The 26830-nt window shown below is 31.6% G+C and overlaps 1 protein-coding gene and 1 long non-coding RNA gene across 5 annotated transcripts in view; one reads left to right on the top strand and one right to left on the bottom strand.

The window, feature by feature from the left end:
• Nucleotides 1-26830, top strand: part of centrocortin (cerebellar degeneration-related protein 2-like) — a 178501-nt gene that overhangs the window by 71431 nt on the left and 80240 nt on the right. Inside the window, exon 1 of one of the 3 annotated variants that reach the window (XM_076409105.1) lies at nucleotides 21616-21975. The exons of the other annotated variants lie outside the window; for them this stretch is intronic. Within the exon in view, the coding sequence (XP_076265220.1) occupies nucleotides 21909-21975 (67 nt within the window). The 5' untranslated portion in view covers nucleotides 21616-21908. Of the gene's footprint in view, nucleotides 1-21615; nucleotides 21976-26830 lie in introns of those variants that run through there. 3 annotated transcript variants of the gene reach the window in all.
• On the bottom strand, nucleotides 20070-20816 carry LOC143199347 (uncharacterized). Of its 2 annotated transcripts, none has more exons than XR_013006413.1 (2): nucleotides 20432-20816; nucleotides 20070-20202 (listed from the first exon to the last, which is right to left on the bottom strand). It is a non-coding gene; the product is annotated as an uncharacterized LOC143199347 (long non-coding RNA). The 2 variants fall into 2 exon arrangements; XR_013006414.1 differs by having other exon boundaries at nucleotides 20089-20228.

The following is a 26830-nucleotide window of genomic DNA, read 5'->3' as shown; positions in this document are numbered from 1 at the left end:
AAAAATACACATATATCATGTACAATACAGAAAAAGATAGCGGAAAAAAGAAAGTTACGACGAAATTGGCAACAGCAAAGGACTGAAGAGAATAAAAGAAAATTTAATAGGGCCATAAAAGAGCTGAGAGATCTAATCCAAATCGAACAGAACCAAGGCATTCAAGAATACCTAGAAAACTTGACATCAACTGAGGCTACAGACTATTCGTTGTGGAAAGCAACAAAAAAGCTTAGGAGATCCCAGCAGCATAACCCACCTATTAAAACAAGCGAAAATAATTGGGCGAGAAGCAATAAAGAGAAGGCCGACATTTTCTCAAAACACTTAAAAAATGTTTTTAAACCTTTCCAGTCTCAGCTACATAAAGATGACGAAAATAAAATTACTAGCTTTCTAGATTCGCCATTTCAAATGGATTTACCGCACGAGAAATTAACGGTCAAAAAAGTTAAACATACAATAATGAGAGAGATTAATATTAAAAAAGCTCCTGGTTATGACTTAATTACTGGCAAAATTTTAAAAGAACTATCAGAAAAGGCTATAAAACTATTAACATATATATTTAATGCTATGCTACGAATTAATTACTTCCCTAGTATCTGGAAAGTAGCTAAAATATTAATGATACTTAAACCAGGCAAAATACCAGAAGATGTGACCTCCTACCGACCTATAAGTTTATTACCAATAATCTCGAAAGTTTTCGAGAAGTTATACATAAAAAAACTAAACTATATAATAGAAAAAAGAAAAATTATTCCAGAACATCAGTTTGGCTTTCGCAATAAGCATGGGACTATAGAACAAGTGCATAGACTTGTAAACCAAATAAACGCTGACCTAAATGCCAAAAGATATTGTTCGGCTGCTTTCCTAGACATATCTCAGGCTTTTGACAAAGTATGGCATACGGGCTTGCAGGTTAAACTAAAGAAACTTCTCCCTCATCCGGACTATCAGCTACTAAAATCGTATCTCACTGACAGACATTTTATTGTAAATCAAGGCGATGAACATACCGAATTAAATCCCATATATTCAGGAGTTCCGCAAGGTAGTGTACTGGGTCCAGTACTGTATCTTCTGTATACGGCTGATCTGCCCACCACAAAAATAACTACTGTGGCAACATATGCAGACGATACAGCAATCTTAGCATCCCATGAAGATCCAGTCACAGCATCAATAAACCTACAAACCCACCTGGAGCAAATACAATTATGGTTGAAGACATGGCGCATTAAAGCCAATGAATCAAAATCCACGCATATAACGTTTACCCTGCGTAGAAGAACATGTCCACCAGTAAATATCAATCATCGCCAACTCCCCCAAGCAGACCATGTTAAATATCTTGGTATGCATTTAGATCGACGCCTAACCTGGAAGAAGCACATACTCTCTAAACGGAAACAACTAGGACTAAAATTATATCAAATGTATTGGCTCATTGGGCGCAAATCCAAGTTATCATTAGATAACAAGGTATTGCTGTATGAGTCTATACTCAAGCCCATTTGGACATATGGAATTCAACTATGGGGTACCGCTAGCAAATCCAATATATCCATCATTCAACGGTTCCAAAATAAGGTGTTGCGTGCCATTGTTGATGCTCCGTACTATATTTCAAATAAAGTGATACAACGCGATATTCCTCTAGAACCTATAACGAGTGTAATCCAACGTGTTTGTGTGAAGTACTTCGAAAGAGTGTCAGTGCATCCCAATGTACTCGCTAATCAGCTAAATATGCGACGTGATAGTGAAGTGCGTAGACTAAAACGTTTAACACCATCTGATCTGATTACTGGACATATGTAGAGTTTAGAATAAGCATTAGAATAAGACTAATTAATTAAGATAATATTTTATACAGAAGATTGCTTAATGAAGTGATTTTCTACATGCCATGTATATATAATATAAACAGAAGAAATACTTATTGCCAATAGGGCAGATTGTGGACTCACGAAGAGTAATAATAAAAAAAAAAAAAAAAAAAAAAAATTTATTTGGTTTACTAGTCTGTGTGTTAAATATTCTGGAAGTCCATATTTTGATATATTATATTTCTCTTTTGAATTATAGTATTAAACCTCTTGATATATATATGTTCCTCTGCTATCTGTTCTATGTTATCTGTTATAAATACTGCCACAAAAACAATATTTTATCACTTTTTATTTATAGTTTTATCATTTAATTATTACATTGTTACTAATCTTTTTCGACTAACCTACAATTTGTCTTTATGATAACTTAAATTTAGGTATATAATTAGGAGGACCCATCGTCCCTATCTCAGTATCTGGAAGAAATAATGTTTATACATGTCACTGCTGTATATTTTAATATATGCACTTCACTACACAACACTACACAAGATCAGATGGCTTGATTCTTTTGAGTCTGTGTCCTGTTTTGGTGGTATCCAAAAGTTGTAATATTTCAATATTCTCATGATAATGGAGTCTTTCCTCATTCCCCCTTGCAATTGTCTTGATTTCTTGATTGACTGTGGGTATCTGAAGGTCTCTATGTAGGTAGTCAGTCCTGTAGTATTTGGGTGCACCCAGAATACCTCTTAGGACTTTGTTCTGAAAATTTTGTATTTTGTTTATGTTACTCTTTGCAGAACATCCCCATAATTGAACTCCGTATGTCCATATAGGTTTCAATATTTGCTTATATAATATGAATATATTATGTACTGACAATTGTGATTTTCTTCCAATTAGCCAGTACATTTCCCTGTATTTCAATTCCAGTTATTTTCGTTTCTTCTTTATATGTTCCTTCCAGCGAAGTTTTGCATCGAGATTCATTCCCAGATATTCAGCGTTGTTGGGTGCTTGTACGGTCTGTTTATAGGTGAACTGTACATGTATAGATTTACTTTCATTAATTCCATCGCAGTATCATCAGCAAATGTAGCCATCGTGATATTTTCTATTTTCAGTTCACTTCCTTGTAGTACACCCTGGTGTAATGTATGATTTTAATAGTTCGGTGTATTGTTTTGGTAACATTTTTTGTAATTTATGAACAAGGCCTTTATGCCAAACCTTATCGAAAGCTTGTGCTACATCTAAGAATATGCCTGAGCATACTTTTTTACTTTCGTAGGTTTTTTCAATAACATCTGTTATTCTGTGGACCTGGTCAATTGTGGAGTGCTTGTTAATAAACCCAAACTGGTGTATTGGTATTAAGTTTTTTAGATTAAGATATAGGTCTATAGGCTTTTATTTCGTTTGCTGACTTCCCAGGTTTTTCCAAGAATTTTTTTGTTGAAATAGCTTTTGATTATCATCCGTGGATAATTTATGTATTGCTTAAACCAATAACACAAATGGAAAGAATATTCCAAATCAGTATAACTCCTTAAATAATGAGGATTTCGATGGCGTTAATTGCGAAAACGTGTACCGACATTCGATTAGTTCGTGCTTGATATTCCTGCTTCTAATTTTTATCTTGTCTTGTAGCGTACGTGTGTACGTTATCAATAAACTTTACTTTCAAATAACCGCTTCTAATTCTCGAAGGAATGTGATCTGGTTCAGATTGAGCTTCGTTTTCTTCCGTACTACCGTCGTAGAATATTTTAAATTGTTATCTGAAGACACTTCAAAGAATATTCAGGGAATATTACTTACTTATTTGTCTCTACGGTGACTTAAAACTACGTACTTATCAAGGAAGACTAATTGGCTTTTATTTAGTATCTAATAAAATAATTCTCTTATCACCAGCAGCTTATTATATAAAAATGATTTAGATTTTGTTCCAAATAACCAATACATTTTGTAGCGTTGGGAACTATCTACTGCACTTGACTATCGACTGTTTAGTAATTGACTACTTTTTACTATCGACTGTTACAGTCGCTGTTTTTGGTTCGACTGATTTTACTACTTTTTACTAGTAACTGCTTCAGTCGACTGTTTTCAATCGCTATTTTCGCTCCGACTGATTTTGCTACTATTTACTATAGACTGTTTCAATCGTGTACTTTTAGTTACTGTTTTGGGTTCTACTAGTTTCATTCGAGTGATTTTTAACATTCAGGCTGTCGTCCTAGCCGCGACCTTGACCCAAATTCGCCGAATTTAGACTTATATAGATTTATATGTAATATATATAGTTTTATGATTTTTTTGGTAGTTTGCTTATAAATAACAATATATCATACAATATAGCAGCAATTTGGAACGACATTTTTCAAGATTGTTACTAGAATAGGATAAAAAGATTGACATTGTGAATAATAAATACTAAAATACTTTTGACTGTTTTTATGGCAGTAACAGGTAATATTTTTTGATTGACTTATTGGTTTCGTTCTAACTCTCTCTAGGATTTGAAGAAGTTTTTACAGTACCAGTTAAATTTCGTAAAAAATATTAACTATAAAGAGTTGATAAACTTTAAATATTTCTAATAAATACATTTTCTAGTAGGAAAACTCTTTAATATTCAACATTTTATTTTCTTGGCCATTAAAACATGCAAAAAATAATGATGGTCGCGACACTTTTTAGTTAAGATTTATTTTATCAGCAGGTAAGGCAGAGAAATCTTTTCTACAATCTATTTTTACTATTTTATAACTTTTCAGTGGAATGATGCATTCGGCTAAACGTTCTATGGTTTGAGAATATTTTGAAAGAGAATCCTCAACTTCTGCTATCTGCAATCCTCGATTTAGAGAATCAGTATTTGTTATTACGAATAATGTTGAGGCGATACAAGAAATTCTAACTTCAAAAAATACGAATGCAGTACTACAACTTCAAATTCAAAACACAAATAATAACAAAGAATATATTTTATCTGAAGACACATGGATAAAAAACTGGCTTGAATGAAAGAAATAATTATACCAGGTGCTACAACAACTTTACAAATTAGGCAGTATTTGGAAATGTCACTTATTGGGCATTTAGAAAACCCATTAGATTTTTGACAAGCTCCTAAAATGATATTACTTGCTTTATACCAGTTACGTTTAAACTATTCTACTATACCTGCAACATCCATTCCCTCGGAATAATTTTTTTATCGAAATCTGGCCAAACTATTAACAATCGAAGAAATCTCATCATGAGAGAAAAGCTGAACATGTATATTCTAGTTTTGAACAATGATTAAAAATATTTCCGTTCAATAATAAATAAAGCATTTATTTTATTTAAAAAAGCTCAAGCATTAGTTTTTTTTATGATTAGGTGTATGTTTAATTTTTATATAGTATTTATGGTTATTGTACATCTTTAGTATTTATGTTTTGTTTAAGTCCTATTGCACTGTCTATAATTTTATAGTATGTTATTAAAAATACCAAATAACATATTATTAAAATATCATAAAACGTTTGTGTGGTATTATTCCAATCCACAGAAAAATTCCATTCCTTTTTACAGATCCACAGAACATGCAAATATAAAAGTAATTCTACCTCGTTTAAAATTAAACCGCACATTTGACTTAAAATAGTAATTACTATTTTCACTCGCTAGTTTTTTAACTATCGACTGTATCGACTATTTTGCGACTATCGGCTGTTCCGACTGTTTTCAGTCGATAGTTCCCAGCACTAATATTTGTATTTGTAAGAGTATCAAAAATATTGATTATTTAAAGGAAACCATACGTTAATTTTTTATTAGTAAATTATTTCCTGTTATTTGTTGTTTGTTTGATAATTTAACTAATAGAAATCAGTAAGATTTATATATAAGAAGGCTAAGTTTGGCTAATTAATCCAAATGGAAATCCGTTCGATCGATTGCCTGTCGATTTAATCCCAGGGCGTGGTCCGTGGCTTCACAATTATCTCATACATCGATAGAAGAAATGTAACGTTACTGGTACCGGTCGATATGACGCCAGTTATTCTAAGGAAGTGCGCTATAGGTTTTATGAATTATCGAGTTTACTGGACTGGGCAGCTATGTCATAACCATTTAATATGTAATATTTAATGACTATTATGAATGTTTATATACGTACGTATACATATAACAGATCAATTGAAAAGTCCCCGGACTACCATAGTAAAACACATTTTTTGGGCTAAATTAGTTTTTTTTTATTCAACACAATTCCCTTCAAGGGCGATACACAGATTATAGCGACCCTCCAACTTTTCGATACCATTTTTGTAGTACGATTTGTACTTTGCTTCGAAATAGGCCCCAGTTTCGGCGATCACCTCTTCATTCGACGAAAAATTCTTCCCAGTGACAGCTGTCAAATTTATACACGCATCTTTTGAGGGTTAGGTCTAACTAAAAAAATATGGATTTAATTCTCGCCATCTATGTGTCAGGCCGGGGACTTTTCTATTGACCTGTTTCGACAACATTAGGACAGTCATCGGTCTGGTCTTTTTTTTTTCTCAACATTAAAAGTTGAATTCTGAATGCATTTTCTGTTTTTATTCTTGTTACAGTTGCTTGATATTACGTTGCTTATTATGTACCCTACCATAGTCATAAATGACCCCCTAGTATATTAATACAACCTATTCAAATTCTTCGTCTTCCTATGTCCGTTCTCCTATGTTGCTGGGTCCCATTTTCAACATTTTCTTGGCTTGTGTCAATGAATAATCAGTTCTTCGTGTTCTATTTTTTCATTTGCCAGATCTTTGTTTTTTGTGGTTATGGTCATCTTAATCAGTTGTTTTTTAGTACCTCCCTAATGTTGCCTTTCTTGAAAATACTGTCTTTTATTTGGTTTTAGTTTTTCAATATTTATATTTACACTGTATAGGTCTTTTTATGCTGTATATCCCATTGTTATTGGACTTTTAATAATGGAGGACTTCACTTACAAGAGAACTTGTCTCATTTCGTATCATTCTACTTGTATTGTTTACTTTCATGTGCATTATTATCTATTCTATCTTTAAAACTACGCAACGGATTTTGATGCGGTTTTTTTCAATAGATAGAGTGATTCAAGAGGAAGGTTTATATGTATAATACATGCATAATATACTAAGGCAACATTGCTAATTCTAGAGGTTTCTAACGTGATGTCGTAAATTAACCTATTTTTTTAGGCTTATTTAGCAATTAGCAAAAACGCTGCCTAACCCTACGAATTAGATCAAATTAATGTACTACAGTATTGTACACCATAAAAAGGTCTACAAAAAAGTATGGTATATGTTTATCTTTTAGGGATAACCCACATTAACCATTTTTATTGTTTACTTTTTACGTGAGAAAATGGCTTATTTACGAAGCTATTTTAAGCAATACGGCATTAATCCTTATCGAATTAAGTACCTTAAATACAGTGTGCAATTAATATAGATCAATATGGTTCCTAACAGCATGTAAATTAAACAAATATTTTCGGAGATATTGCAAATTTAAAATTTGCGTTTAAAAATGTGTAATGTAATAAAAATTGTATGAATTTAGATATTCCAAAGATAGCAGGAAATCTTCATAGTAAGTATAGGGGAAGAGGAATTGTTTTACTCCAAATTTAATGCGTGCAGGCCAAGGACAGTAGTGAATGAACCAAAAATACTGGATCGATTTTAATCATGTTTTCATAGAGTGACATGGGCATATATATTTTATGCCCGTGCAAAGTCGGAGCGGGTCGCTATGTTTTTATATACAACGTTCATATTTTTTCTGTAGTGTATTTAATTTAGTATCAGCATTGCACCCGTGCGAAGCCGGGGCGGGTCGCTAGAACTATATATACACTGTTAACAATTAGTACTAACTCAATAGTATCGCAATTAATTAAATAATAAATTAATTTTTTAAACTTTATTTATTACATTGGAGGGTGGAGTGAATCCTCAGGTCTCCTTGCGATATTCTTGATTTCCTCTCGGTATAAGCAATCAATCCTGTGGTATCCTGATGGCTCTTCAGTACTTTTCAGGACTTAATAATTAATCAAGTAACTAAAAATAATAAAACTTCAAAATTTCATTAAAATCATAGCTTAATACTCCGATATGGAACATTTATCAACTTATATTTTTAGGAATACTAATAAACAATTATAAAAAGCTTTAAAAGAATTGTCGGAATGAGGAATACGACCATAAGGAATTTTTCTGTATTTGTTCTGGTATCCTTTCGATTTCCATCCGACCTTATACGCTTTAGACCACAAAAAAGAAGCTCTACCCATGTCGGATAGACTCAGTTCGCTTCTCTCCATTATATCATTCTCGCCGCAGTGTTTTTAGCGATCGATGGCATCGCATAGAATATAAACATGTCCATTGAACTATTCAGGCCTTCGAACGTGTCCAATTAAGTTGGCAAAAGGAGGTTTGAACCACCTGAAAAGAGAACCTTTCGCGTACAGTGTCGGGCGTGCTGATTTTAACGTATATTGCGGCATCAGAAACGTTGACGTACAATTTCGTAAATAATGGAGTTTTTAAGAAAGACAGAATAAAGTATAGCCCTGAGACTTTTCATAATCGTTATAAATCAAGTTATCCCATTTTGATAGGTCTGGTCTTATAACTCTTTATTAAGATCATTTTGATGTTTATAAATGTCAAAGTGTCTCGTTGGTTTCTCCCAGATTTATTGGAAATTTTATTTATTATATCGAATATTGTGTGAATACACAGGGTACAGCTAAAGCTGTGCATCCATATCTCACAAATTGTTGATAGTTAATTACTAAACAGTCGATAGTTCCAACACTAAAATTAATTCTCTTAAATCTCAATTTTCAAAAACTCGGTAACTTTTTACTCACTATCTATTAAGCAGATCCAAACATATATTTGAGCGAGCCTCGTATTTCAAGAAAATATAGAAATTCAATCATATTTCCTTAAATTTTTAAGTGATTACAGTTGATAAAAACAGTTGATAGTAAAAAATGATCAATTACTAAACAGTCGATAGTTCCCAACACTAAAATTAATTCTCTTAAATCTCAATTTTCAAAAACTCGGTAACTTTTTACTCACTATCTATTAAGCAGATCCAAACATATATTTGAGCGAGCCTCGTATTTCAAGAAAATATAGAAATTCAATCATATTTCCTTAAATTTTTAAGTGATTACAGTTGATAAAAACAGTTGATAGTAAAAAATGATCAATTACTAAACAGTCGATAGTTCCCAACACTAAAATTAATCTTCTTAAATCTCAATTTTCAAAAACTCGGTAACTTTTTACTTACTATGCGAGTTACCCACTAGTATGGCTTCATTAAATAAGTATAACGATATCTATTAAGCAGATCCAAACATATATTTGAGCGAGCCTCGTATTTCAAGAAAATACAGAAATTTAATAATATTTCCTTAAATTTTTAAGTGATTACAGTTGATAAAAACAGTTGATAGTAAAAAATGATCAATTACTAAACAGTCGATAGTTCCCAACACTAAAATTAATCTTCTTAAATCTCAATTTTCAAAAACTCGGTAACTTTTTACTTACTATGCGAGTTACCCACTAGTATGGCTTCATTAAATAAGTATAACGATATCTATTAAGCAGATCCAAACATATATTTGAGCGAGCCTCGTATTTCCAGAAAATACAGAAATTTAATAATATTTCCTTAAATTTTTAAGTGATTACAGTTGATAAAAACAGTTGATAGTAAAAAATGATCAATTACTAAACAGTCGATAGTTCCCAACACTAAAATTAATCTTCTTAAATCTCAATTTTCAAAAACTCGGTAACTTTTTACTTACTATGCGAGTTACCCACTAGTATGGCTTCATTAAATAAGTATAACGATATCTATTAAGCAGATCCAAATATATATTTGAGCGAGCCTCGTATTTCAAGGAAATACAGAAATTTAATAATATTTCCTTAAATTTTTAAGTGATTACAGTTGATAAAAACAGTTGATAGTAAAAAATGATCAATTACTAAACAGTCGATAGTTTCCAACACTAAAATTAATCTTCTTAAATCTCAATTTTCAAAAACTCGGTAACTTTTTACTTACTATGCGAGTTACCCACTAGTATGGCTTCATTAAATAAGTATAACGATATCTATTAAGCAGATCCAAACATATATTTGAGCGAGCCTCGTATTTCAAGAAAATACAGAAATTTAATAATATTTCCTTAAATTTTTAAGTGATTACAGTTGATAAAAACAGTTGATAGTAAAAAATGATCAATTACTAAACAGTCGATAGTTCCCAACACTAAAATTAATCTTCTTAAATCTCAATTTTCAAAAACTCGGTAACTTTTTACTTACTATGCGAGTTACCCTCTAGTATGGCTTCATTAAATAAGTATAACGATATCTATTAAGCAGATCCAAACATATATTTGAGCGAGCCTCGTATTTCAAGAAAATACAGAAATTTAATAATATTTCCTTAAATTTTTAAGTGATTACAGTTGATAGTAAAAAATGATCAATTACTAAACAGTCGATAGTTTCCAACACTAAAATTAATCTTCTTAAATCTCAATTTTCAAAAACTCGGTAACTTTTTACTTACTATGCGAGTTACCCACTAGTATGGCTTCATTAAATAAGTATAACGATATCTATTAAGCAGATCCAAACATATATTTGAGCGAGCCTCGTATTTCAAGAAAATACAGAAATTTAATAATATTTCCTTAAATTTTTAAGTAATTACAGTTGATAAAAACAGTTGATAGTAAAAAATGATCAATTACTAAACAGTCGATAGTTCCCAACACTAAAATTAATCTTCTTAAATCTCAATTTTCAAAAACTCGGTAACTTTTTACTTACTATGCGAGTTACCCACTAGTATGGCTTCATTAAATAAGTATAACGGTATCTATTAAGCAGATCCAAACATATATTTGAGCGAGCCTCGTATTTCAAGAAAATACAGAAATTTAATAATATTTCCTTAAATTTTTAAGTGATTACAGTTGATAAAAACAGTTGATAGTAAAAAATGATCAATTACTAAACAGTCGATAGTTCCCAACACTAAAATTAATCTTCTTAAATCTCAATTTTCAAAAACTCGGTAACTTTTTACTTACTATGCGAGTTACCCACTAGTATGGCTTCATTAAATAAGTATAACGATATCTATTAAGCAGATCCAAACATATATTTGAGCGAGCCTCGTATTTCAAGAAAATACAGAAATTTAATAATATTTCCTTAAATTTTTAAGTGATTACAGTTGATAAAAACAGTTGATAGTAAAAAATGATCAATTACTAAACAGTCGATAGTTCCCAACACTAAAATTAATCTTCTTAAATCTCAATTTTCAAAAACTCGGTAACTTTTTACTTACTATGCGAGTTACCCACTAGTATGGCTTCATTAAATAAGTATAACGATATCTATTAAGCAGATCCAAACATATATTTGAGCGAGCCTCGTATTTCAAGAAAATACAGAAATTTAATAATATTTCCTTAAATTTTTAAGTGATTACAGTTGATAAAAACAGTTGATAGTAAAAAATGATCAATTACTAAACAGTCGATAGTTTCCAACACTAAAATTAATCTTCTTAAATCTCAATTTTCAAATACTCGGTAACTTTTTACTTACTATGCGAGTTACCCACTAGTATGGCTTCATTAAATAAGTATAACGATATCTATTAAGCAGATCCAAACATATATTTGAGCGAGCCTCGTATTTCAAGAAAATACAGAAATTTAATAATATTTCCTTAAATTTTTAAGTGATTACAGTTGATAAAAACAGTTGATAGTAAAAAATGATCAATTACTAAACAGTCGATAGTTCCCAACACTAAAATTAATCTTCTTAAATCTCAATTTTCTAAAACTCGGTAACTTTTTACTTACTATGCGAGTTACCCACTAGTATGGCTTCATTAAATAAGTATAACGATATCTATTAAGCAGATCCAAACATATATTTGAGCGAGCCTCGTATTTCAAGAAAATACAGAAATTTAATAATATTTCCTTAAATTTTTAAGTGATTACAGTTGATAAAAACAGTTGATAGTAAAAAATTATCAATTACTAAACAGTCGATAGTTCCCAACACTAAAATTAATCTTCTTAAATCTCAATTTTCTAAAACTCGGTAACTTTTTACTTACTATGCGAGTTGCCCAGTAGTTTGGCTTCATTACTTAACTATAACAATATCTATTAAGCAGATCCAAACATCTATTTGAGCGAGCCTCGTATTTCAAGAAAATATAGAAATTTAATGATATTTCCTTAAATTTTTAAGTGATTACAGTTGATAAAAAGAGTTGATAGTAAAAAATAATCAATTACCAAACAGTCGATAGTTCCCAACACTAAAATTAATCTTCTTAAATCTCAATTTTCAAAAACTCGGTAATTTTTTACTTACTATGCGAGTTACCCACTAGTATGGCTTCATTAAATAAGTATAACGATATCTATTAAGCAGATCCAAACATATATTTGAGCGAGCCTCGTATTTCAAGAAAATACAGAAATTTAATAATATTTCCTTAAATTTTTAAGTGATTACAGTTGATAAAAACAGTTGATAGTAAAAAATGATCAATTACTAAACAGTCGATAGTTCCCAACACTAAAATTAATCTTCTTAAATCTCAATTTTCTAAAACTCGGTAACTTTTTACTTACTATGCGAGTTGCCCAGTAGTATGGCTTCATTACTTAACTATAACAATATCTATTAAGCAGATCCAAACATCTATTTGAGCGAGCCTCGTATTTCAAGAAAATATAGAAATTTAATGATATTTCCTTAAATTTTTAAGTGATTACAGTTGATAAAAAGAGTTGATAGTAAAAAATAATCAATTACCAAACAGTCGATAGTTCCCAACACTAAAATTAATCTTCTTAAATCTCAATTTTCAAAAACTCGGTAATTTTTTACTTACTATGCGAGTTACCCAGTAGTATGGCTTCATTACATAGGTATAACAATTTCAGCATTCTATTAAGCAGATCCAAACATATATTTGAGCGAGCCTCGTATTTCAAGAAAATACAGAAATTTAATAATATTTCCTTAAATTTTTAAGTGATTACAGTTGATAAAAACAGTTGATAGTAAAAAATGATCAATTACTAAACAGTCGATAGTTTCCAACACTAAAATTAATCTTCTTAAATCTCAATTTTCAAAAACTCGGTAACTTTTTACTTACTATGCGAGTTACCCACTAGTATGGCTTCATTAAATAAGTATAACGATATCTATTAAGCAGATCCAAACATATATTTGAGCGAGCCTCGTATTTCAAGAAAATACAGAAATTTAATAATATTTCCTTAAATTTTTAAGTGATTACAGTTGATAAAAACAGTTGATAGTAAAAAATGATCAATTACTAAACAGTCGATAGTTTCCAACACTAAAATTAATCTTCTTAAATCTCAATTTTCAAAAACTCGGTAACTTTTTACTTACTATGCGAGTTACCCACTAGTATGGCTTCATTAAATAAGTATAACGATATCTATTAAGCAGATCCAAACATATATTTGAGCGAGCCTCGTATTTCAAGAAAATACAGAAATTTAATAATATTTCCTTAAATTTTTAAGTGATTACAGTTGATAAAAACAGTTGATAGTAAAAAATGATCAATTACTAAACAGTCGATAGTTTCCAACACTAAAATTAATCTTCTTAAATCTCAATTTTCAAAAACTCGGTAACTTTTTACTTACTATGCGAGTTACCCACTAGTATGGCTTCATTAAATAAGTATAACGATATCTATTAAGCAGATCCAAACATATATTTGAGCGAGCCTCGTATTTCAAGAAAATACAGAAATTTAATAATATTTCCTTAAATTTTTAAGTGATTACAGTTGATAAAAACAGTTGATAGTAAAAAATGATCAATTACTAAACAGTCGATAGTTTCCAACACTAAAATTAATCTTCTTAAATCTCAATTTTCAAAAACTCGGTAACTTTTTACTTACTATGCGAGTTACCCACTAGTATGGCTTCATTAAATAAGTATAACGATATCTATTAAGCAGATCCAAACATATATTTGAGCGAGCCTCGTATTTCAAGAAAATACAGAAATTTAATAATATTTCCTTAAATTTTTAAGTGATTACAGTTGATAAAAACAGTTGATAGTAAAAAATGATCAATTACTAAACAGTCGATAGTTCCCAACACTAAAATTAATCTTCTTAAATCTCAATTTTCTAAAACTCGGTAACTTTTTACTTACTATGCGAGTTACCCACTAGTATGGCTTCATTAAATAAGTATAACGATATCTATTAAGCAGATCCAAACATATATTTGAGCGAGCCTCGTATTTCAAGAAAATACAGAAATTTAATAATATTTCCTTAAATTTTTAAGTGATTACAGTTGATAAAAACAGTTGATAGTAAAAAATTATCAATTACTAAACAGTCGATAGTTCCCAACACTAAAATTAATCTTCTTAAATCTCAATTTTCTAAAACTCGGTAACTTTTTACTTACTATGCGAGTTGCCCAGTAGTTTGGCTTCATTACTTAACTATAACAATATCTATTAAGCAGATCCAAACATCTATTTGAGCGAGCCTCGTATTTCAAGAAAATATAGAAATTTAATGATATTTCCTTAAATTTTTAAGTGATTACAGTTGATAAAAAGAGTTGATAGTAAAAAATAATCAATTACCAAACAGTCGATAGTTCCCAACACTAAAATTAATCTTCTTAAATCTCAATTTTCAAAAACTCGGTAATTTTTTACTTACTATGCGAGTTACCCACTAGTATGGCTTCATTAAATAAGTATAACGATATCTATTAAGCAGATCCAAACATATATTTGAGCGAGCCTCGTATTTCAAGAAAATACAGAAATTTAATAATATTTCCTTAAATTTTTAAGTGATTACAGTTGATAAAAACAGTTGATAGTAAAAAATGATCAATTACTAAACAGTCGATAGTTCCCAACACTAAAATTAATCTTCTTAAATCTCAATTTTCTAAAACTCGGTAACTTTTTACTTACTATGCGAGTTGCCCAGTAGTATGGCTTCATTACTTAACTATAACAATATCTATTAAGCAGATCCAAACATCTATTTGAGCGAGCCTCGTATTTCAAGAAAATATAGAAATTTAATGATATTTCCTTAAATTTTTAAGTGATTACAGTTGATAAAAAGAGTTGATAGTAAAAAATAATCAATTACCAAACAGTCGATAGTTCCCAACACTAAAATTAATCTTCTTAAATCTCAATTTTCAAAAACTCGGTAATTTTTTACTTACTATGCGAGTTACCCAGTAGTATGGCTTCATTACATAGGTATAACAATTTCAGCATTCTATTAAGCAGATCCAAACATATATTTGAGCGAGCCTCGTATTTCAAGAAAATATAGAAATCAAATGATGTATTTTTTAAAATTTTTAAATGATTAATAGAAATAATAAACATATATTTAATATCGACATCAGTTAGGTTAATTACTATGATAAAAATTGTTGTACTCCTCGTAGCGCTATACACGAATCGAAATTATCCCTGTCAACTTATGAAAACATCAATTATCAGCGTCCATGGCCGGTGGAACCACGACGTATCGACGAAAACAAATATTTACCGAGTTCATTCCGTATCATCAATCAACTCAGCCGGTAATCTTAATATTGTTCTTAACTATTTGGTATATCAGGTTGTAAAAAGAGAATGTACTCATTTAGCGATTGAAAAAAATCCGAAATGTGAAAGGGTATACAATATATACGATTTAAAGCTAGTTAACTCCGAAGTAATTTATTTCACAGAAAGTGTTTTATCAGTTTCCTCGGTCTGACGTCTTTCTTTTACGTTGCTTGAAGATCGTTGGTGTTGATGAAGATGCCCAATGGTTTTTGTGTTGGTATCATTAAAATGCAATTAACGGTTTTCAGGATTTCGACCGAAAAGATCTGAGTAATGATGGTGTTATTACTGCAAACTGCTTAATAATCAATTTATTTCTTTCTGGCGAACAATTTTTAAAGATTTTTTGTAACTCTGAAGCTCTACATACAACTAATAACAACTATCTCACCATCTCAATACTTAGGACATGACGCAAAGTTTGTTTATTGGATTTTTTTTAATGATTACTCTTGGTGGTTCAATAATCCGACCAGTGGGCAATAAACATCTCTTATGATCATAATATATACATGACATGTAGAAAATCACTTCATTAAGTAAAGTCCTGCGTAAAATATTAACTTAATTAGTTAATATTATTCTAAATGTTATCCTAAAGCCGCACACACACTGGATACACAACAGTTTTGAGGATGAAGATACATTATAATGAAATACTAGTGATTATATTTAAGACACAAAAATGCGAATTGTATTTTATGTCAGACGCACAAATATAGACTCGTAAACAAACTGATTGATTGTTTCAATCAAATGCCTTGTAGGCCCATTCAAATGAACTTGATTGGTTCAAAGTGGTCTCAGAGCCAGCGTTGAACGGACCACGCAAAACGTTTCCTCGATTTCGGCTATTTAAGTAAAACCTCTAAATGTACTCTATGATTCTAATTCAGGAGAATCATAAAATGTATACAAGGATTTGAATTTGCAACGTTGTCAGTTGTTGAAAATTACACGTATATTTGAAGATTATAATATAAATAGAATAAATTATCTTGAACTCAATCAGGTCAATTGAAAAGTCCCCGGCCTACCCTATCTTTGATTTAAACATGAAGCTTTTCTATATCAGCCAATACGTATTTTTGGTATTTTGATCTGTTTTTTCCCCATTTGTTTTGACTTCACTGTTAAGACGTCAACCCAAAATATTTCTATCCAGAAAAATATTGTTTTAATTGTTGTTTTTTGATGTTTAAATGCTCCCCTATGTTTACAAAAAAAATCGTAATTACATAGACTATTTGATTTTTCAATAAAAGCGTTCAGACTTTAACTGGATAATAATAAGAATAGTCAAATTAACCCACGGTAGTAAATACTTCGTTGTCTACATGAAAAGGTCAGAAAATTTAAATAAAAACAATCCTGTACAAAGATATGGAAGATTTATTTGTTGTATGCTATTGGAAAGTTCTAAATGGCGTTTGTTAGTTGGAAGTGTTGATATTCCGAAGCCGTTAATAGGTCACTGTTGCGTATCTCAAAGTAGAATACATTTAATTTTGATTATCTAGGAAGAAGACGTGACCAGTATGGTCCGGAGTGAAATGTACCAATGACCCTCATAAATACTCGATGAGTCCATGGCTGGGTGCCCCTCAATGGTCGTCAGTGGCGTATCAGATATAATTTATACAAAAAAAAAGAAAGAAAAACAAAACTTAACTTTACTTGCGCTCCATTTTTCTTTCTGGTTCTATTACCTACCGTCGAAGCCCATCAATCATTTTTAGAAACTTATGTTGATGCTGCTCCGTCATATCCCAATTGTCTATTTTGGTGTCAACAATTTAAAAGTGTTGATTTTGATGTCAGCTATAATGAACGGCCTGGAGGACCAAAACTGTTTGAAGACTATGAGTTGAAAACTTATTGGACGAACAATCAGGTCAAAATCTTAAAAAGCTTTCAGAGAACTTGGTAGTTGATGAGTCAACTGTTTCCAGAGGTTCACGTTCCAATCATGATTGATACACACGATTACATGATTGATAATTGACCATATCTGATATTTCGATATATCGCTATCGATACTTTCTAACATGGACAGACTTGGAGCTATTAAGCTGTATTTTCCAGTCTATAGTTCGTTTGTAGATCTTGTTGGCTGATACATGTAGTTTTGAACAAAACATTTCGATACTTTTTACCAATATCGATATTTCTTCACTCCATCCAAACCTACTTTTCGACGGGAAGGGTAAATATCAAAGCAAATGTTCGATATTCCCATTTATAACTATCGAAACTTGTATCGAAAAAAGATATCGATACTTTTTCGGCATCCATAATTCATATGACGTCGATAATTCTTCCTCTAGCATCACTTTCATTGATCTAAGGAACGTTTTAGCGAAAATAAAACAACGCCTCCCCCCTCCCGGGGGTAGATCTCCTAGATTAAGCGAAATCGAGACCGAAACGAGTGACTTCTTATTTAATTTCCTTCTCCATCGATCTCCCGATCTCAAACGGGCGAGATACGGTCGGGATTTTTACCAAATCGTGTATGACCGAGTGAGAGGGTTTTTTCTCTGTTATACCGACCGCGAACGAATTTTAATCGAGTGAATGGTGTTTCCTTTTGGTGTGAACGTATTCATTTTTTCTCTCTCTTTCGCTCACTCGGTCATTTGTTTGTTTCCGCTTAATTTTAAAAGATGTATTTAGACGGTTGAGATAATTAAATAATTCTAAACGCTTTATTTCATCATATAAGTTTTTAATATATGTTAAAATGTTGATTATAGTGTTTTGTGACGGAGTTATAGCAACGGCTTGAGTTCTTTGAAAGAAAAACATTCTTTTACCATCTGATATTCTTAATATATAATTTAGATCTGTTGGAATGAAATAATATTGCAACTGAATATTCAGGTTGTGTGATATGAACAGATTTAATTCTAAATGACTTACGGAATGATATTATAATTTATTCAAAGTTATTTGTAGATACGTCATCTGATTTTGTGACATCAAAATATCGCGATCTTGCCACAGAACTCTGAGTTTTAGTTCAGTTTGGCTTTGACATACAACAAAATTCTAATCTAAAAAAAATAATTCAACAAAAATGTTATTAAATATAATTTATTTTAACATTATAGTACATCTAAAAGCTACAGTTAATTATATAACCAAAATAGTTTATAGGTTAAGATTATAACCTCTTATCACTATTGTTTTCAAGAATTTTGCATACGTCTGACAACCGGACGACTTTGACAGGCTCATTCGTTTACGTGTTCCAAATAATCAGACAGCATTGTGTCTCTTTTTAACTAGAATAAAATGAGATAGAAAATATTGTCTGATTCTAAAACGAATTTACAAATTGCGGCAGGTAATGCATTAAACATCTTGATGACGTATGTACAAAAAACTTAGGCGATAATATGGAGAAATCCATGATATATAATACATCTTGTTGCATGTTGGCAACATTGCTTTTGTGTAAACCGCGCGTATATATTGTTCAAATTACATTCCAAGTCTTGCAGGTTATATTTTAGTGTACTATCAACGATTGAAACAAACAAGAAGATCAAAGAACAAAGCTAACATTCATGGCTGAGATCTCAAAAACCTCTATAACAAAAGCCAACGTTAAACAACAAAAAAAGTGGTGTTACGATCATAAAACCTAGACACGTGACACTGACTTGATAGAGACAAGAGTCTAATTCAGGAGAATCATAGAATGCATACAAGGGTTTGAATGTGCAACGTTGCCAGTTGTTGAAAATTATACGTATATTTGAAGATTATAATATAAGTAGAATAAATTATCTTGAAATTACAAGTTAGATTATATCATAGAACCTAATAATTCTGTGGAGACCCTAGTTAAAATGTTTTAGTATATTTCCCCCCCCTTATAACATAAAAAATGTAATATGAAGAACATTTTTAAACAGTTTTCATTTTCAAGTATTTATCAATATATATAAAACTACAATAACAAACTAAAGTTATAGTTCTTGTAAATTATTCGTATAGTTGAAGAGTATAATATTTATTATGGAATTCACAAATTATACTAACTTCCCATTTGGAGGAAAAAGAGAAAACAAAACAAATGTAAGGCAACAAATACAATTTATTTATCAATAAATAAAAGCGTGGCATCTACTTATCTTTAAAATTATCTCATATTATTGAGCATTATGCACAGTACTAAAAAATAGCATCATTGTTTCCTCATCGAATCTGTTTAATATGCAAAAACAGTCTGGTGTAGAATATACGTGTATAAATACATGGATATATTCTTTTAACTTTTCGTATTGTCCTTCATTTATTATGATTGCCCATGCTTCAACACTCGTAGCGTCATTTTTATGTTTTATACCTATGAAATTCAGTTGGTTTTCTTGCTGAACATTATATAAATATTTGTGAGTATTACAAACAGAGCTCTTACCAGCGCCAACGTCAACTCCATAATGGCTGTTGTAGGACATTGGATTCTACCTCTGGGTTTCTATCTCCAACATCACTGAAGTAATTTGCGGACGTTTTGATACAAAAATGGGACAACATTCCATTGGAAACTATTCAAACATTATTAACTCAACACCTATTATAATTAATAATAAAATATATATTAATTAATAAATAAATATTGAGTAAAACAGGTGTCCATCCCCTGTGCGATTTTTTCTCAATAAAGGCCTTTCTAAAGTGAAAAACTAATTAAAATACATGCAAGCTCCTAACATTTAAACAAAACACAATTTTCTGAATGTGCCTTTTCCTTAGAAATACGAAATATAAACCTACTTAAAGCAAAGCCGTTCGTCTACACAGGTACCATTACCCAAATCCGCCGGCACTCATCGTTACTAATGATACGGGCACGAGAACAAAAGCCCATCGTCCAACGCACACCGGGCGTCTTCAAGAAATCCACGGGACTCTCGTCGTCGCGACCGAGTCGCCCAGTTTCCGGCCTGGTGACCTTGCCTGGCCGCCCAGCGACCTTCGTCCGCATAGTAGGCCGTTTTTTTTCTTCCATCCGCATTTCCTCCGCGTTGAGTCACCACCGAGTCGCCTTCGATATTGATCGACACGCAAAGCGGCGCAACGTTGCCAGATCGACCAACCACCGCATCTTCAGGCGTTCAACGATGATCCCCTAACGAGACGCACGCAGGCTATCGAACAGGTGACGGATGGGACAAAGGAATCTCGCCGGGACTTTTATCTGTCGCAGTGGTCTGTAGCCAAGAGTCAATCACTTTGTATAAATATCACTTTCGGTGTCTTATCGAATATGTTAGAAATCGTCTGCTATTAATCCCATTACTATCAATATCACAATACTTGACAATACACTTCATTGCATAACTTGAAAACTAGCAGTTTTATATATCATTCGATTCAGCGTAAAATTCTTTATAATTCTTGTAATTTTCATTGACCTGCGATTATTTTAACGGCATTGAGAGCAGATGAAAATTCAACATAACAAATTACCAACGACTACCTTCTAATAATATTTATACAATGTTTTTTTTTTAATCTGATTAATTAGTGTTTCTTATATTATTTTTATTAATGTATTATTAAGTTTTCAACATTAGAAGCCGTTGTTATTCCCGAAAACTAAATTAAAATTCAACATAACAAATTGCCAATAACTAACTACTAATAATATATTGACATTTTCTTAAAAAATTGTGTTTTTTATACTATTTTCATTAATATCTTAGTATTGAATTATTTTTCAATGAATGAGGCCATTGTTAATTGCCAAAATTAAATGAAAATTCAACGTAATACATTTAAAGGGACGTTTATACGTTATGCGTACTATATTACGTTACTCAGGAGATTATTATATCACTTTCAGATCTGGAGCAACGCGTTTTCCGGGTGAACGACTGATCCGTCCCGTTTTCGGGGAGAACGCGCTCGATCCGGCAACGCGGCGCCGTTACTCCACCAATGGGACGCTTAAACGCGCGAGCATCGCGACGTTAGCGGCCCGACGCTCGTCGCAGTGACAAGTGGACACCGTCACGGCGATCAGCTGGCTCGAAGGACCGCCCAGGCCCGACCGCACGGCAGCGCGAGCGTCCTTTTCGAGAACTCCATTATTCGATCGCAGTTTTTTATCCAGCACCCGGTCCGACGGTTCGCCTGCAGCGTACGCTCGTCGCGAAAACCGCCTCAGCAGCGTATCCCGTCCGTGTTTTCTCCTATTTTCCGGTCGCCGCAAGATGCTCGGTTGGTGAACGTGTCGGATATCGGCGAGATGAGCGCGTCCAAGGGAGTGAGCGAGGTGCCCCAGGGCGAGTTCGCCAGGAGTAGGATGTTGGAAGGTAGGAACAACGCCATTTAGTCGAATAGCGAGCGAAAACACGGGAAAAAAGCGGCTCGACAGCCTTGCGAAATCCGGTGGTCGCGAGACAAAGATCGATCGGGCGGCGTTGCCGGTTCGGTCGGTAAATAAGCGTGGAAAATGTTCTTGTCCGGTTTTTTTTTTTGATACTCTGTATGAATCAGTCCATTTATCGAACAAAATTTCACACCGAAATGGATATAAATATCAATTATTAGTCGTTAGCTTACGTTAGTCAGTTTGCATTGCTTAGTTTAATTTATCATACGTATTATCATTTTGTTTAAATATTCATTAAAAATAGAGCACACATACACTACAACGCGATAAATATTTCTCGGAAACGAAAAAATATTTCGACCCATTCAAAATAATGAATCACATCATAATTATCACTCATCTGATGTTATATTCGCACAAAATATATGAACATTTATTTAATTAAGGCTGTGACTTAGTAGAAAAAAAAAAGGAAAACAACGTATAAAATAAATGTATGATAGAAACAAATTCTAATTTATATAATAATATTTAGTATTACTATGTAAGATAGATGAATGATAGAAATCACCTAAACTTGACTGAACTGAACTAAAAATAATAATGTTAAAAAAGAATACTAGAACTTTGTGAATGATTTGAGAATTGAAGTGAATGAGTATTCGAGTAGAATATTGAAGAAAGTCAAGTAAATGATAATATGAAGATACAAATGTAAATGTACTTGACAGGGCTACCAAAATGTCAATTTTACATAGTTGATAGTAATTACATACACTTGATAGATATTTAATTTTCTTACACTCTTAACAACTCTGTGGAATATATTCTGTCTATTGGATACACTTTTTCAGTATATTGAAAATGATATATCAAATAGTATTATTTGATATATCATTTTCAATACCCCTTGTAGTATTTGAGTCAATAAAATGCACAAATTGTAATTTTGAAGCTTATTTTAATAAGAGATTTACTAATAAGCCTGACTGCTATATTTCATCAAGAACTTTACAAAATTTGTGTTTAGACATACTTAACATATTAAGTCCTCCTATGAATTCTTAAACTAAATCTCTGCTTAGTTTATTTTACTTCATTGGTTTCAGTGACATGTCGGTTCATCATCTTCATATGTCTGTACCGAAGTATTGTTAGAAATTTCTGTTTCAAACTTCTGTTTGCTAGAACTCACACACACCACTGTGCAAAAACTTCACATTGTTCAATTAAATATGTATCAGCTGCCCCTAACCTGGTGAAATATAGCCCCTTGAAAAATTTGAGAACATAGGCTCATTCGGTTATGAACAGCAGTTAATGTTCTTCTGTTTGGTTGGCATTCGAATTATGTAGAAATATATACTGACTTCATGCACACTTGTACGACCAAATCCATCACATTACATTAAATATAATCATCCATATTATTTAATAACTGGAAAAAGAACAAAATTATTAGACTTACATAGACAATAAACAAAACAAGTGAGGCCTAACCTCAAATGTTATCAACAGTGTTATTAGTCTCAATATTATGTTAATTAAACTTTGGACATAATTAAAGACACTTAAAATAATAAATACTTACATAGAATAGTCTTATTGCTGTGAATAAATTACCGATGTTCAAAATATATCGACTGATTCGCGTCTTGCAAGACTTAACCATATTTTTCTACCTTACAAGGAAAATACACAACCTGTTTGGAATTTTTACCGATGTATAATTACAACAGGGACCCTTACACCATCCATACACATTAGTATGTCTAATTATAACACAGAAAATAGTAAAATAATGTATAAATAAGACCTGTAGATGTCCAAACCGTCCAATGTGATCAAAACAACTACATCACGCGCAGTTTTGGAGCGTTTTAGCGCGCATTTAAAATTACATTATTTGAAACGTAATTTTTTCTTCCAAATCCATTTATTTCCTAGAATTTCCTAGAATTGTCATTGTCAAGTATGACATGTTATGGTGGTCATCTAGCCTATTATTATCATGCAATCATCTATCACGGATCCTACACCTTCATCGCAAATCACTTTCTCGAACTCAGCGCTCAGGAAAAAAAACTAGCTAATTCAATAACGATTTTCCTCGGTCGCAGTAAGCCTAGATCTCGGAAACGAGTGCTGCGTTAGCGTCGGCTCGGATTTCGTGTTTTCGTCTTATTAATTGCCGCGATAATTACAATAATGGCGGCATTATCTACACATCGGTAAATTCCGTAGGAAAAACAACAACGGCCACCACCGGTAGGTGTTATGTTAGAAATTCCATGTCGCGCTGTAATTATCTCATTAAGTCCAGAAATCGGGCGGTAAAATTGTCCCGTGCAGAAATGGAAAGTGCCGATAACCTGAAACCGAACAAGACCGAAGTTTTGTTTTGCGTGGCCAACTTTTCGATTGACTAATCAGCGGCGCGGGTGTTTGTGTGTGTGTGTATGTGAAATGAACAGAAAAATTTTTGGAAAATATTTAGAGATAATGTTTCAGATTGGTGAAATAATATTCTTATCGTTTATCTCAACTAGATTGAAAATATTTAGTTATAAGTTTACACGTTTTCTTACTATTAATTCGTTCTTATCCAAGTAAACTTCTATTTTTGCATGTTCATTTCCCTTGAATCCATGTCTATTCTATAGATTTCCTTTAAATCATAAAAACTTGAATAAATAAAGGTTATAATACTTATAAAATAAAATTCTTTATAATCCTCGTAATTTTCATAAACTTGCGATTATTTGAACGGAAACGGCAGCAAAAAATATGAAAATAGCAAAAAATCGCTAATTTTCACAATAATATACATGGAAAATGTGCCAAAACCTTTTACCTCTCGGATAAAGATAAATGTCTCAGAATGTATGTATTTTGGGGTGATAGAAATGAAAATCCATGTTAAAATGTCCCAGAATTTATAGTTTTTAAAATATGTGACATAAACTGAAATCCAGTCATTTTCTGAAAATACATTTTCACTGCATAACTTAGAAACTAAAATGTGTTTCAAAACTATTATATCACCATTCGATTCAGCGGAAAATTCTTTATAATCCTGGTGATTTTCATAAACCTGCGATTATTTGAACGGAAACGGCAGCAAAAAATATGAAAATAGCAAAAAATCGCAAATTTTCACGACTATATACATGGAAAATGTGCCAAAATATTTTACCTCTCGGATAAAGATAAATGTCTCAGAATGTATGTATTTTGAGGTGATAGAAATGAAAATCCATGTTAAATTGTCCTAGAATTTATAGTTTTTAAAATATGTGACATAAACTGAAATTCAGTCATTTTCTGAGAATACATTTTTCACTGCATAACTTAGAAACTAAAATGTGTTTCAAAACTATTATATTACCATTCGATTCAGCGGAAAATTCTTTATAATCCTGGTGATTTTCATAAACCTGCGATTATTTGAACGGAAACGGCAGCAAAAAATATGAAAATAGCAAAAAATCGCAAATTTTCACGACTATATACATGGAAAATGTGCCAAAATATTTTACCTCTCGGATAAAGATAAATGTCTCAGAATGTATGTATTTTGAGGTGATAGAAATGAAAATCCATGTTAAATTGTCCTAGAATTTATAGTTTTTAAAATATGTGACATAAACTGAAATTCAGTCATTTTCTGAGAATACATTTTTCACTGCATAACTTAGAAACTAAAATGTGTTTCAAAACTATTATATTACCATTCGATTCAGCGGAAAATTCTTTATAATCGTGGTGATTTTCATAAACCTGCGATTATTTGAACGGAAACGGCAGCAAAAAATATGAAAATAGCAAAAAATCGCAAATTTTCACGACTATATACATGGAAAATGTGCCAAAACCTTTTACCTCTCGGATAAAGATAAATGTCTCAGAATGTATGTATTTTGGGGTGATAGAAATGAAAATCCATGTTAAAATGTCCCAGAATTTATAGTTTTTAAAATATGTGACATAAACTGAAATCCAGTCATTTTCTGAAAATACATTTTCACTACATAACTTAGAAACTAAAATGTGTTTCAAAACTATTATATTACCATTCGATTCAGCGGAAAATTCTTTATAATCCTTGTGATTTTCATAAACCTGCGATTATTTGAACGGAAACGGCAGCAAAAAATATGAAAATAGCAAAAAATCGCAAATTTTCACGACTATATACATGGAAAATGTGCCAAAATATTTTACCTCTCGGATAAAGATAAATGTCTCAGAATGTATGTATTTTGAGGTGATAGAAATGAAAATCCATGTTAAATTGTCCTAGAATTTATAGTTTTTAAAATATGTGACATAAACTGAAATTCAGTCATTTTCTGAGAATACATTTTTCACTGCATAACTTAGAAACTAAAATGTGTTTCAAAACTATTATATTACCATTCGATTCAGCGGAAAATTCTTTATAATCGTGGTGATTTTCATAAACCTGCGATTATTTGAACGGAAACGGCAGCAAAAAATATGAAAATAGCAAAAAATCGCAAATTTTCACGACTATATACATGGAAAATGTGCCAAAATATTTTACCTCTCGGATAAAGATAAATGTCTCAGAATATATGTATTTTGGAGTGATAGAAACGAAAATCCATGTTAAATTGTCCTAGAATATATAGTTTTTAAAATATGAGACATAAACTGAAATCAAATCATTTTCTGAAAATAGATATTTCACTGCATAACTTAGAAACTAAAATGTGTTTCAAAATTATTATACTACCATTCGATTCAGCGTAAAATTCTTTATAATCCTCGTACTTTTCACAAACTTGCGATTATTTGAATGGAAATGGCAG

The sequence above is a fragment of the Rhynchophorus ferrugineus genome, unplaced genomic scaffold (assembly GCF_030347505.1).
Source record: "Rhynchophorus ferrugineus isolate W39M unplaced genomic scaffold, kcgeb_rfMv2 rfM7, whole genome shotgun sequence".
In the NCBI taxonomy this organism is placed as follows: domain Eukaryota; kingdom Metazoa; phylum Arthropoda; class Insecta; order Coleoptera; family Curculionidae; genus Rhynchophorus; species Rhynchophorus ferrugineus.
Note: the sequence above shows the minus strand (reverse complement) of the source record. Positions and strands in the feature narration are given on the sequence as shown.